Source organism: Cyprinodon tularosa, unplaced genomic scaffold, assembly GCF_016077235.1.
Source record: "Cyprinodon tularosa strain WSP-4 unplaced genomic scaffold, ASM1607723v1 ctg880, whole genome shotgun sequence".
NCBI classification, from domain to species: Eukaryota; Metazoa; Chordata; class Actinopteri; order Cyprinodontiformes; family Cyprinodontidae; genus Cyprinodon; species Cyprinodon tularosa.
In genome coordinates, this window is record NW_024039652.1 from 168,499 (window position 1) to 182,225 (window position 13,727).

General features: G+C 38.6%; 1 protein-coding gene across 2 annotated transcripts; it reads right to left on the reverse strand.

Annotated features, from left to right (window-relative positions):
- Nucleotides 1–8: 8 nt before the first annotated feature.
- upb1 (ureidopropionase, beta) lies at nucleotides 9–11,755 on the reverse strand. Of its 2 annotated transcripts, XM_038273654.1 has the most exons (10): nucleotides 11,508–11,749; nucleotides 7,995–8,166; nucleotides 7,759–7,846; nucleotides 7,584–7,678; nucleotides 7,341–7,499; nucleotides 7,096–7,265; nucleotides 3,335–3,416; nucleotides 3,203–3,245; nucleotides 2,101–2,255; nucleotides 9–331 (listed from the first exon to the last, which is right to left on the reverse strand). In XM_038273654.1, exons 1-10 carry the CDS (start codon nucleotides 11,609–11,611, stop codon nucleotides 248–250), a joined length of 1,152 nt encoding a protein of 383 aa, XP_038129582.1. In that variant the 5' UTR covers nucleotides 11,612–11,749; the 3' UTR covers nucleotides 9–247. The 2 variants fall into 2 exon arrangements, with proteins under 2 accessions (XP_038129582.1, XP_038129583.1); XM_038273655.1 differs by lacking the exon at nucleotides 9–331 and having other exon boundaries at nucleotides 2,112–2,257; nucleotides 3,204–3,245; nucleotides 11,508–11,755.
- Between the last annotated feature and the right edge of the window lie 1,972 nt (nucleotides 11,756–13,727).

The window sequence follows — 13,727 nt, forward strand, 5'->3', positions numbered from 1 at the left end:
CTCTTTTTTTTTTCTCATTCTTCTTTTATGCATCAATAGGATATATCTTGATTTATCTGGATTAACAAAATTCTGAGAATAAAGTTTCACGTTTTATGGTACACCTAAAAGTAATGAAAATTTCTTCATTTGGTAAAAGCTTACAGTGAAGTTATCTTCATATATTTGGAAATTAAAATATTACAGTGCCTTGATCCAGATTTTTACTTAACACGGTGTAAAGGGGGTTCTTTGTGCAAAATGTGTTTTACTCCTTTATTATTTGGGGTTTGAAGTCATGTCTTACAGCCTTTTGAAGTTCTTCTGCATACTCTGCATACCGGCCAGTCATCTGCAAGAACAATAAACATATATGATTAGAATGCATCAGTATAAAATCCCTTTTAAGATAAAATTACAGGGGGTCTTAAAGGTACTGTGGAGGATGTTCTTTTTTCTGGTGGATCATCAAAGTAAGTGTTCCTCCTTATTGTCAATCATTCTGGTGATATGTTTGTGTAAGGCCGTTTAACGTGCTTTCACTTACCAGTGGCGAGTCTGAAAGGGGAAACATAAAAAATCTTTTGGAAAGTAAGCTTGTATGAGCAATGCAAACAGCAATTTTTAAACGGAGAAATGGGCTCGTGCATGCTCTCGCCAGCGTTTTCCCCGCCCCTTTTCTAAAAAAGGGTCAATATCCTCCACACTACCTTTAAAGTTTATTTTATAATTAAGTATACCGTTTTTTATGGTCCTTTTTGTTTCTTGAAGATTTCTTTCAAAACAAATGGACTTCATATATGGACAATAGATGTATTTTATTTTTTTGCAAAATGTTATGGTCTACTTAAGCATGTTAAAAACTCTTGACAGACACTCTACAAAAAAGGTAGGTTACAAATCATAATCAACCATTTAATTTTTTCTTATTTTTATGGTACTAGTGGCTAGTTACAGTGGGCTGACAGGAAAGTGGGTATGATAGAGGGGGAGAGACATGCAGCAAAGAACAACAGGTAGAATTCAAACCTGGGTCGGCCATGTCGAGGATTAAGGCATGAGTCGTTTTAATAGAAAGTTTAGTAGAAGAAGAGGTGTGCTAGAGAGTTAATTTTCCATGGCCAGGTTTAATGACCAGGGCATTACTGTGATGGACTGGCCAATCTTAAACCCAAAAATGAATTTCATAACTATTGTCAAAAAAAAGATGACAAACAGCACAGCCAACAATGCTGTGATCAGCTGCAACACTGCTCAGCTCCAGGCCACATGGCATTGATGCACTAATACAGGTAAAAGAAGCCCCAAACACGTAGAGATAGAGTACATTAACATATGTTTTCCACTGGTAGCATATTTTGTATTATAAATCCTTCATTACTCTAATGCAGGGGTCTTCAATGTTTTTCAGGCCAAGGACCCCCAAACTGATGGCGAGGTGGAGCGGGGACCCTCTAATTATATATATTGTATGAAATTGTGTTATATCAAACTGGTCCATAGTCACTCTGTTACAGATGGCGTAATGTAACGAAAGTAAATTCACCCTGGAACTATGAAAGTATTTCTGATTCTGATTCCTGGTTGATGGGACAGGTGTTGTGAATTAAACTGTGCCCAGCTTGAAAGAGCTCCTGTGTGACGCTGAATGTGTGCATTGATGACTGAAAGACATCTTCTGTCTCCATTTATCTGTTTACTACAGTCTGTTGAATTCATGTTAATTTGTATTTAAAGACATTTCAATTAGTGGAAAAAAATTGCAGAGGGGAATATATATATATATATATATATATATATATATATATATATAAAAAAGGTCTAATCAACCAAAACTTTCGTCACCCCCATGCAGTACCTCCGCGGACCCCCTGTGGTCCGCTTTAATGTAATAATTTATATTTTTACTGAACCGGGAAAAAAGTTTGAAAGATATCAGTGAATATGTTATATGTTCCTCTTTTTTCACTTTGTATTCATTATCAAAACAAAAATCAACTGTAATTTATTGAGATAAGCCAATCTGTTAATTTCAGAAATAAACCTATTTTTAAAAAAATCAACAAGAATTATAAATTCAGCATGACTTCAGCATCTGAGAGGGGACGTCTGAATCTTTACCTTAAAACCCCATTTGTCACTGATTTGTCGGTTGAGATTTAAATCCAGCTCCACCACCAACAGTCCATCACGGGTCCTGGAGAGCCCTGGTGTGCGACTGCCATCAGGACCAGCCACATAACTGGACCCATAGAAGTGACCAAAGTCATGGTGAGCTGCAAAATCACAAGAGCTGCTGTTGGTTAAAACTGTTAACACATCAATTTTGTTTTGCATATTACATTGCATATGTTATAAATTTGTATTCAGTTTTTTTGTATTGTGAATCACTGAAAAAATACACAGCAATAAAATGCTGTGAGAAGCAAAAACTATTTAGTAATGTGGCAAACATGCGGATAATGGAGCTCTAATCTTATTAGACCAAAGTATAGCACCTGTGATATTGTTTTATATGTGATTAAAAACTAAACCGAACTAAACATGCCTACAGTAATTTTTGGTGGTGGTAGCATCACATTCTGGCAGCCTACTGCCTTACTACCAGAGCTCCAATGTAATGTGGCAGATCGAAGCATATTCATTTTTCATGATAGTCCTGAGAATGTCCAGACCTAAATCCAACTATGAATTTGTGGCAAAACCTAAATAAAACAATATAAAATAATGAGGATCTCCATTCAAACTATTGTGCTTGGAAGACTTTAGAAATGGAAAATGCAATGGGCGCCTGATTATCTTATCAGAAACTTTTGTTATCAGAGCCTGTCAGTAGATACCAAACTAAAAACCATTTCATCCGTACTTGGTATAACAAACGGTCCAGCAAAGTATTAACACAGATGTATTTACAGAAGTATGCCACTTATTTGTATAAAAAAAAAAAAAAAAAAAATCAAACCATGGATTTTATTTTTAGTCTTACTACTATTGGCTGATTTGAGATTGTGGCTCTAATAACATAAAAAGTTAAAATGTACAGATGAATAATTATATCGGCCGTGCCCTGCTACAATATAGCACTGACATCATCATCAAAAGTAAACACCATCATATCCAGTTGAGGTTGCTGTGATATTTCATAATTTAAAATGAGAATGTTTATATAAAATAATATAAAAATAAGAAAGATAACTGTAAATTTGAGAACATACAAATGTACCTTTTTTTCCATCCCCAGATGTGAATTCACTTTGGAAATGTTCCTGTTGAAAGAAACATTTCACTACATAATTTCATATATTCTGATGAATTAGCATAACTTCTGTTTTCTAGTGTGATGGGGTGAACTCACTGTTCCAACACGGTTGATGGGGCAGGTAAAACAGTGATTAGCTATAGCTGCGTTCCTGGCTTCAATCGGCCACATAGGCTCACTGTAGAGAACCAAACAAAGGGAGAAGTTCAGAAATGACCTCAGTTTTCTAATTTGAGTAGGTGTGTTTTTCTTCAAAACATTATAAATTAACGTCTTTAGGTCAAATATATCTAAAATGTATTCTTCATAAATAAGATTCTATTAAAAATAAGACAATTGGACCCCCCTTTAAATATGATTAAGTGCTCCCCAGAGAGTGAGACAGCATCAGATAATGGACTTTTATCTGTACTGGTCCTGTTAGATCTCAGTGCTGATACAGTTGATCACAATATTCTTTTAGAAAGGCTTAAACAATTTTAATGGAAAAGCAATAAGCTTTTTATTTTTTTGTCCAATAGATTTTAGTTTGTACATGTTAATGGGATTCCTTTTAAATAAGATTGATCTTAGAAAAAATAAGATCATTAGCACTCTATCTACGATTGGTTTATCTCTGGAAGGTGAGGCAGCATCTGAGGTAGTAAGTAGAATCTGACCAGGGTTTAAACTGCTTTGATCCAGTTGAACTTTCAGAGTTAGCAAAACTATTGTCTTGTTCTAAGCCTTCAACTTGTATGTTAGATCCAGCTTTAAACAGGTTATTTAAGGAAGTATTTCCTTTGATCTCCTCCTCCATTTTAGATCTCTGTTACAGGAATATGTACCTCAGGCTTTTAGGGTTGCTGTAATAAAACCTTTGCTTAAGAAACTGTCTCTTGATCCAGATGACTTGGTCAATTATAGACCTATATCCAATCTTCATTTCTTATCTAAAATTCTTGAGATTACTTACACCATAATGAACTTTTTTGAAGAGTTTCAGTCTGGCTTTAGAGCTCATCATAGCACTGAAACAGCTCTGGTAAAGGTTGCTAAGGATATTCTCATGGTCTCAGATAATGGACTTGTATCTCTGCTTGTCCTGTTAGATCTCAGTGCTGCATTTGATACAGTTGACCATAATATTATTTTAGAAAGACTTGAATATTTTGTTGGAATTAAAGGAACAGCACTAGACTGGTTTAAATTCTATCAATCTGATCCATTTCAGTTTGTTCACATCAATGACAAATCTTCTTCATGCTCAAAGGTTACCTGTGGAGTACCACAGGGATCAGTGCAAGGACCAATTCTCTTTACTTTATTTATGCTCCCAATCGGTAGAATTATTAGACAGCATGGGATTAATTTTCACTGTTGTGCTGATGATACTCAGCTATGTCTGTCTATAAATCCAGATGAAGCTAATCCATTACATAAATTACAGGCATGTCTTGAAGACATGAAAGCCTGGATGACTCTTAACTTTCTGACCCTGAATGCAGACAAAACAGAAGTTATGGTCTTTGGACCAGAGTCTTTGAAAAAGAAGCTGATTAGTCAGTCACTTTATTTGGATGGGATTAAACTGATTTCAGATAATAAAGCAAAAAATCTTGGTGTTATTTTTGATCAGGACCTGTCATTTAAATCCCATATCAAAGAGGTTTCTAGAATTTCCTTCTGTCATCTGCGAAATATTGCAAAAATGAGAAATATCCTGTCCAGGGGTGATACTGAGAAACTAGTCCATGCATTCGTTGCTTCAAGGCTGGACTATTGTATTCTTTACTATCAGGAAGTCCACAAACTGTAGTTAAAAGCCTTCAGCTGATCCAAAATGCTGCAGCCAGAGTTCTGATTAAAATTAAAAAGAGAGATCATATCTCTCCTATTCTAGCTTCTCTTCATTGGCTTCCTGTTAAATCAAGAAAATAATTTAAAATCCTCCTTCTCACATATAAAGCCTTAAATGGCCTAGCTCCAACTTATATCAAATATATGATTGTTCCTTATGTTCCTAACAGAGCACTTCACTCTCAATCTGGAGGTTTATTAGTGGTTCCTGGAATTTCTAAAAGTAGAATGGAAGGCAGATCTTCCAGATCTACCAGTTTTAGTGCGTGAGGCAGACACCCTGTCTACTCTTAAAGGTAGGCTTAAAACTTTTCTTTTTGATAACGCTTATAATTAGAGTGGCTCAGGTTATCCCGAACTATCTCTATAGTTATGCTGCTATAGGCTTAGACTTCTGGAGGACATAGGGGCCCCTATTTCATCATTTTGCTTCATTCTATCTCTACTCTTCCACTCTGTAGAATCTGTTAGTTTAATCTCTAACGTTATGCTCTCTCTGCCTTTTCTCATAGTAGCTTTGCCTCATATGCTCCTGTTTGGCTGTGTCAAACCCTGGAGAAAAATATCAGCTGTGCTGTGTTTATAGATGTTGGAGATCGGCCTGTTTTTCCAGTGTAGTCCTGTTTCTATGACTGTGACTGGCTGGATGTGCTCACTTCATACTCTGACATGATAGTTTGCTCAGAGCTTGTCTGCCTGGCTGTGTGTTTCCTGGATGGCGCCACCTTTTACAGCTGCTTTTCGTGTCTCTGCTTCTGTCTCCTTGAACCCCAGTCGGCCTCGGCAGATGGCCGCTCACACTGAGCTTGGTTCTGCTGGAGGTTTCTTCCTGTTAAAAGGGAGTTTTTCCTCTCCACTGTCGCTACAAGCATGCTTAGTGTTAGGGATTGCATCTGAGACAATGAGTCGATGCAATCAACTGATTTTCCTTAGATAGAAAACTTTGAATCAATTTGATTGTATGATCTGGTAACTTGTAAAGAACCTTGAAATGACATGTGTTGTGAATTGGCGCTATATAAAAAAAACTGAATTGAAACTGAAACGGAAAATTAATAATATTTCTTCCTATTAGACAGTATCGGATTATTTTCACTGTTATGCTAATGATACTCAGCTTTATTTCCCCATTAATCCTACAGAAACTGACCCATTACTTAGACTACAGGCATGTCTCTAAGACATAAAGACCTGAATTACTTTACATTTTCTGCTTTTGTATGAAGCCAACAGGAGTTGTCTTTGAGTAGTAATGGTTAGATAACTGGGTCAAAGCATATAAAGAATTCCAGTTCCTATGGGGTGTTTTTACTTTAGATGGAAGCATCTAGAAGCTCTAAAAGAAAAAAAGATAAAAAGAAAGCTCTAACAGCTCTAACAAAATACAGAACAATAGATGGAAATCTGAATGCATCAGGCTGGCCATTGTGGTTCCATTCCAAAAGATGAGCTTACTGAAGTTACACTTTTTAGAACAGGACCATGGGAAAACGGCAGAAGATCTAATTAATCACGTCCTTTTATGGACAGCCTTGCTGTTAATATTTCAATACTGACGTTTAGCTAAAATATGTTGGATTTAGGAATAGTGAAAGTGTTGTCTAAGAAGTCAAACACTGATGCAGAGGTGCATCTGAATATGTAGGATGTTCTGAAACAAAAAAATCTGATCCATGAATTTCCCAACTCACCACCTAGAAGTCTTAAAATATCTGCAGCTTATCCCTTGGTGCCAATTCAGTGGTCAGATAGGAGTGCATGTCTCTACTAAGTATAAGGCATGTGGTCATAATAATATGCCTATTCGGCTCCCAATGATTAAAAAAACAAACATTTTACTGAAAACAGTAGGATTGGCTTAATTCTAACAGCAGGGTAATCAACCATTCTGTAACCCATGTTTTTAAGGGCAATTTATGTTAAATTATGAAATGTTAAAACTGACACTTTAAAGAAAAAGAAAAATATATTTTATCCCTTTCGTATTAAAGAGAACCGGACTCCGGCCAATTTCCTACCTGAGAGCACCAACTGTTGCAGAAGGGTTGAAAATTATTTCTGCTCCGTTCATGCTGTACATGAACCAGTTGAGGGGATGGTGACGCCCATAGCAGATATTCACAGCAATCTTTCCAAACTGCGTCTGGAACACTGTGTGGCCCGTGTCACCCTCCATATAATATGTGGACTAAGGGTAAAGAACAAGACAAAGTGTTCTGTTGTACTCCACAGCTGCAGTGAAGCTCATAGTTTTCCTGCTAACCTCATTAAAGTCTCCGACCCTGGGAATATGATTCTTCCGGCTTTTTCCCAGCACTTTCCCCGAGTTGGAGATCACCACTGCTGTATTCCACAGAGTACTATGCAGCTCCTCTCGTTCAAGAATTGGGGAGACAACTACCAAGTTGTATTTCTTAGCAAGCTAATGGCAGAATTACGGAATAGTCAGGGTTATGTAATGCAGTCCAATACATTGATTTAGCAGATAGATGATTGTTAAATTTACCTCTTGGCAGAACCGTGTGGTGTTTCCTTCCTCTGCAGACTCTGCAAATTCTGTCCAAGGCTCTTTTTCCCGGGTGCAGAACGCGAACGGCATGGCTATAAACACAAAGTGTGCAGGCCTGCTCTATGTGACCTTTCCATCATATGTCATAAATGTATACATTTTGTACACTCACTCCAGGCTTCCTGAAAGCAAATGATGTTAACACCACACATGGCAGCCACCTCTACAATTTCACCAACACGGCTGTGCATAGCATTGATCTGTAAACAGACAAAATAGATTTTTTGTAATCTAGTATATTGTACACTCCTAAACCTTCAGAAGAAAAAGAAGATTTCCTGCATTCCTGCATCAGCCTGTATCTGGGTTGCTGGTAAATGGTGGTGAATGTACTGTGGAAGTCCTGACCTGGTCCAAGATTGGGGAATCAGTAGGCAGGACAATGCGGTGCTGAACCAGCCCCACTCTGACACTTCTAGGTGGCCTCAGCTGCTCCTGTGCGCTGTCAAACTTGTATCCTTTTAGCTCAAATTCACGCTCAGCTGCAGCTTCAATGGCACAGGTTGGAAGCTCCAACCTCCTTCAAAATGATTTTGATAAAGTAAAATCAATAATTAAACATTAACCATCATGTATGTTTCTCTTCAGCTGCTCTCCATATTGCCACAGTAAGTCACTGGGAGTTGCTCATAGACCTTTCCTGATGCAGCCGTGATTCATAATGGTGTCCTCTATTATGGTAAAAGACTACACCATAACTATTGATCAAAAACTCATTCAATAAACATAAACACAACCCCAAAATTAAGCACTTGCTTAGTGCAGTTGCTTAACCACCAAGTCTGTAAGCAGTTGGCATATTGTTTACACATGAAAATAGAAAAAAATGAGCAATCTTTAAATTGATTTAACCAGATTTCCCTTATTGTCTAAGGATTATCCATAACATGCTTCACCATTTGATGGAGCAGTGAGATAACCTGCCTGAATGGTTAAACTCTCAGCCTCTCCTGCCAGAATTGCAGATTTGCAGACATTTGCAGGGAAGCCTATAGTTCCTGTTATGTCTTTTCTAAGGCATAGATCCAGGGAAGATGAATCCCCTTCTCAGTTGAGACAGCGTTGCTGATGGGAAAAGTCTGGCTCAGAGTTTCCTCTGAAATAAAGGTTGTGACTGCTTGTCTTAGTTTCACCCATAATGAGAGCTACAGTAGATGGTTACAGTTGATCATAACATGTTTGGCTGTGGGATTGTGCACAACAAGCCAAGTGTTCTGTTTGCCAGTGAGGCTCAGAACATCACATGCTTTTACCTCTCCTTACGACATCACTGATTCCAGCTGTAATGCTCCTCCATTGGAGAGAGTCTTATACCTAATTTACACTACCCTCTGAAAACCGAACTGTGCCGAGTCCTCCTTGGGACGATCTACGGTAATACTGCTCTCTAGAGGTAAACCAGCAAACCAACATATTTTGTTATCACTGTGATATTTCATTGTTTGCGGAGAGTCAGGTGAAAAAGGCAGCCTTTGGTGAATTTATTTGACAGAGACGGCTTTTGGGGGGTGGATACGACAAACGGTAAACTAATCAGTGTTGGGATCTGGAGGCTTTGTCCACTTTCTCCACCAGAGGGCGCATGAGATCTCCTGGGGGCATGAGCTGACTGCAACACTTGTCTTCCATCTGCTCATCAGGAAGCCCTATTTAAGGAGGAGGAGGCTAACACTTCCCTGCCAGAGTGTTTGCCAGTAATGGTAGAGCTAGACCTGAGCCAAACAACCAGATCTGAATCTCTGATTTTTTTATGAACCTGCCTGACCCTGTTTCTCTCTGCCTCACAGATTAAGTCCTGTCTGGAGACCTGGAATCCTGGAGAATTATCTCTGTCTGGAATCTGCCTGCCTGCACTCAGTTAAACCTCTGCCTCTGCCCTCTGCATGCCTGCACTCAGTTAAACCTCTGCCTCTGCCCTCTGCATGCCTGCACTCAGTTAAACCTCTGCCTCTGCCCTCTGCATGCCTGCACTCAGTTAAACCTCTGCCTCTGCCCTCTGCATGCCTGCACTCAGTTAAGCCTCTGCCCTCAGCCCTCTGCCTGCCGACTAGCCTCTGGACCCTCAAGGTTCCCCCCCTGCAGCTCGCTCCACCTTTGAGCAGGTATTTACTCCAACATCTGAAAACCTGCAGTTTACCTGGATCAACACTAACTCCTCTGTCCTCCTCAGTGGTGTTCCCCTTGTGACCTGTCTGTCGAGCCAAGAACCAGTTAATTCTCATTGTAAATTTGTAAATTAACCTTTGAACTTTTTCCCTGTCTCATGAGTGTTTCTGCATGTGGGTTAGACGCCTTAAACCCGACATGACAATCAGGGCTTTCAGACACAAGAAACAATGACGGATTTTGAGGTTTATCATACTGCTAAGCAGAATTATCACTGGAAATCATGTGGTAAGGTAGGGAAGCTAGTTATTTTATGATTGTCTGAAATTTCATGATTACGAAGGCTGACTGTAAGGAGATGACACTGTCTGCTCATGCATTCTTTGTTATCTGATGAACTAGTACCAGTTTTATATGGTTCGGTTGTGTCTGGCACGGTCCAGTTCAGTTGTGCGTGCCATTTACACTCAACAGTTATCTCCATTACCGTGCTCGGACCGATCTCGGCAGGGTTTCAAAACGGTTTTACTAATCAGTTGTTCATTATAATGGTTCCCTGCATGGCCAGACCCAACAGTGAGGTATAGCAATAAAAAGCCTTTTCTGCCCTACCATCATAAATATAAACATGGACTGCCAAATTCCACTGAAACTTTACCTAGAACTATGCTCTTGGATTTAACTTTTCAAAATTAAAAACAGCTTTTTATTTCAGAGCATTAGTACTTTATAAAAAAGATATTCAAGTACATATAACTAAGAAAAATCCATACAACTATCTTATCTTTATATGTGTCATCACTGGTTAGTGATAGTAGAGTTACACAAACTAAATGTACCAAGGAGAATTTACCAAAAAGTGTCATAACTGTGAGGTTTTTAATGTTTTTAACTTCTTTTTATGGTGTTTTTATTTTGACTTTTGCCCTGACGGGTCAGTTTTTTTAAAATCAGTCAAAATTACTCTTCTTCAGTTAGATATTCAGTAACACTTAACATTTTTTTGTTTTCCTTTTTTAATTGTTCTTTTATATGTTCTCTGTAGGAGCTCTTTATAACAACTAGATGTAGATGTTAATAACTGAAGGCAGATGGATCTCCTGTAGCAGGTTAAAGAGGTATTCTTTAATAGTTTTCTGATTCTCACTGAATTTATGCCCATGCTCCTTACCTAAAGGCAGGGTGCACCATAAATGGGTAACCAGTCTATTGTAGGGCATCACGCAGAGACACACAACCATGCACTATACCCACCCACACCTAAGCAAAATTTAGAAACACGAATCAACCTGTCATATTTTATTTATTTAACTAGAGAGAACCTATGCAGAGATAACCCACACATGCATGGGTTGTAAACTCCATGCAGAAAGAGCCTACTGTAGGCCAGTATTCATACCCCTGACCCTTTCGCTAAGGCAACAAATTTAAAAACTGCACAACCACACAGGAAAAAATATCTACCCCAACTGTAAAATCCTGCTGCTGCATGGATTGTTAGTTTAGATTGATTTACAAATTTTTACCACGGTGCCAATAATTTAATCTAAATCAGTAGGCCAGTGTCCTTAACTACGATGAATTTATATTTTTGAACAGTATAACTTTTGTGGAAGGCTGGGGTTCGACCAAAGTCCAAACTGCAGAATAATAATTTACCAGGAAACCAGTGGAAAAGAAAACTTGCGCAAAGCTGAAAGAATTCCTCTGCTTTGTAGAAGGTTTATACATAAATGCATTGAATTAAGAACTTACAGTGTTTCTCTCCCAAACAGGATTCGTTTCACCTCTGCCAGCTCGGCCTCTGGCAGGTGGGACTCCAGAGATTTTTCGAGTGACTCAAACTCACACGCAGACATTCTTGTGGCTTCTTTGTTGTCAGACCTCCTCGGCAGCGACAGAGCTTCAAATCATCCAGTTATTGCCTCTGTTTGAGCTTGTTTCAGTCGTTGCATAACAACTCTTTGCTTTCCAAACAGGGGCCTCTGGCTGATAGTAACCACAGCTGGTCATTGACTTGAGAATAACTAATTTACAGCAGAGCTACACTCCGCTGCTCACAAACAGAACTGAAGGTTTTACAGGAGCTTGATCTTGAGGAGCCACATATAAAAAACCTCAATTTAACTCTCAGTAGATTATGTTTGCTGCTATAGTTTATTTTAAGATCTAGGTCCAATTACAAAAAAAAAAAAATCAACAAAAATCAATTGTGCGAGAGGAGCATCGATTAGGCGTAGTGTGTAGAATTGTGTGTGGAAAATTATGAGTAAAGCTTTAAAACTTTATAAAGCTTTAAAATCTTTATAAATATTAATTCTATATTCTCTATTCCAAAGCATGTGGATCTGGAATGCTGTTATGTTTGTATCTTTAACTCAAACATTTTCTCCATAAACGAAAATAAAAAATGTGAGGATTTGACTTTATGACAAATCAAATAACTAAAGGGTATTCATGAGAACTGCGTCCCATACGTTACACATAAAGCAAGCAACTTCTGGCACCTGGAACAAGAATCCTCTCCATTCCTGCAGAAACTACATAGAAAGCTGTGGGACGGTTCACTAAAGTAGCTTGGCTTCATACACAGGTATCTTCTGTTGTCTACAGTTAACTTTATGTGTTTATTACCTCCGAAAAGAAGGTTATGTTTTTTGGAGAGTCTCTTCGAAACAGACTTACCAAGAGAAGCTGGAGGTGAACATCAAAATTAATCAGCAGTCCAAATGACAGGATCTTTTTTTAGATCTGGTTTAGCTATAAGGCTTGGCTAACTGCATGTAGTGAGACTATCGCTTTATTCTGCTGCCTTGACTGTCTGCCTCCATTTCCTGACCCGCTTTTATCCCGAAGGGAGTCGTCAGAGGTGCTGGTGCCTATCTCCAGCTGTCTACGGGCGAGAGGCAGGGTATGCCCTGGACAGGTTGCCAGTCCATCGCAGGGTACAATCTGGGATTCACATGGAAAATGAAATAATATTGTGAACTTTTCCTAGATGTTTATTGATTTGCTTTGTTGCTCTTAAATAAACACATTCTCAGAAAATAAATTGTTTTTTTATATATTAAAAAAATATAAAGCTGACTAATAGCTTCTCCATTATTAAACTGGTAAAAAAAAATTGTTTGTTTTGTGACACAATATTTTGTCACAAAGCCTCAGAAGGCCAAGATTTATGTACAAAATGTAAACATGTACATTAAATTATGTTTTTTTTTTATAGTGTTTAAGTTGTGTTAGACTTTAAGTGTTTTTTGTTGTTGGCATTTATATAAATATACTATTGTGATAACTTAGTATAGGTTTGATTGGTTTTTGGTATTTGTTGTACAGTATTTTGAATTTATGTCCTCCCCTGAGAAAACGCCACTAGCCGCCACTGATTGGGTGACCATTCAATTCAATTTCAATTCAATTCAGTTTATTTATATAGCGCCAAATTCACAACACATGTCATCTCAAGGCACTTTACAGTTCAACCAGATCAAATTGATACAAAGTTTTCTATCTAAGGAAAACCAGTTGATTGCATTGACTCATTGACTCAAATACAATCCCCCACACTAAGCATGCTTGTAGCGACAGTGGAGAGGAAAAACTCCCTTTTAACAGGAAGAAACCTCCAGCAGAACCAGGCTCAGTGTGAGCGGCCATCTGCCGAGGCCGACTGGGGTTCAAGGAGACAGAAGCAGAGATACAAAAAGCAGCTGTAAAAGGCGGCCCCGTCCAGGAAACACACAGCCAGGCAGACGAGCTCCAAGGCAGCTCCCATGCCAGAGGACGAAGAAAGCACATCCACTCAGTCACGGTCAGAGAAACAGGACCACACTGGAAAACAGGCCGATCTCCAACATCTATAAACAAGGGTGTTGATAGAAGCAGCACAGCTGATGTTTCTTTCCAGGATGACGTCACAGCCAAACAGGAACAGACGAGGCAAAGCTACTCTGAGGAAAAGCAGAGAGAGCAGAA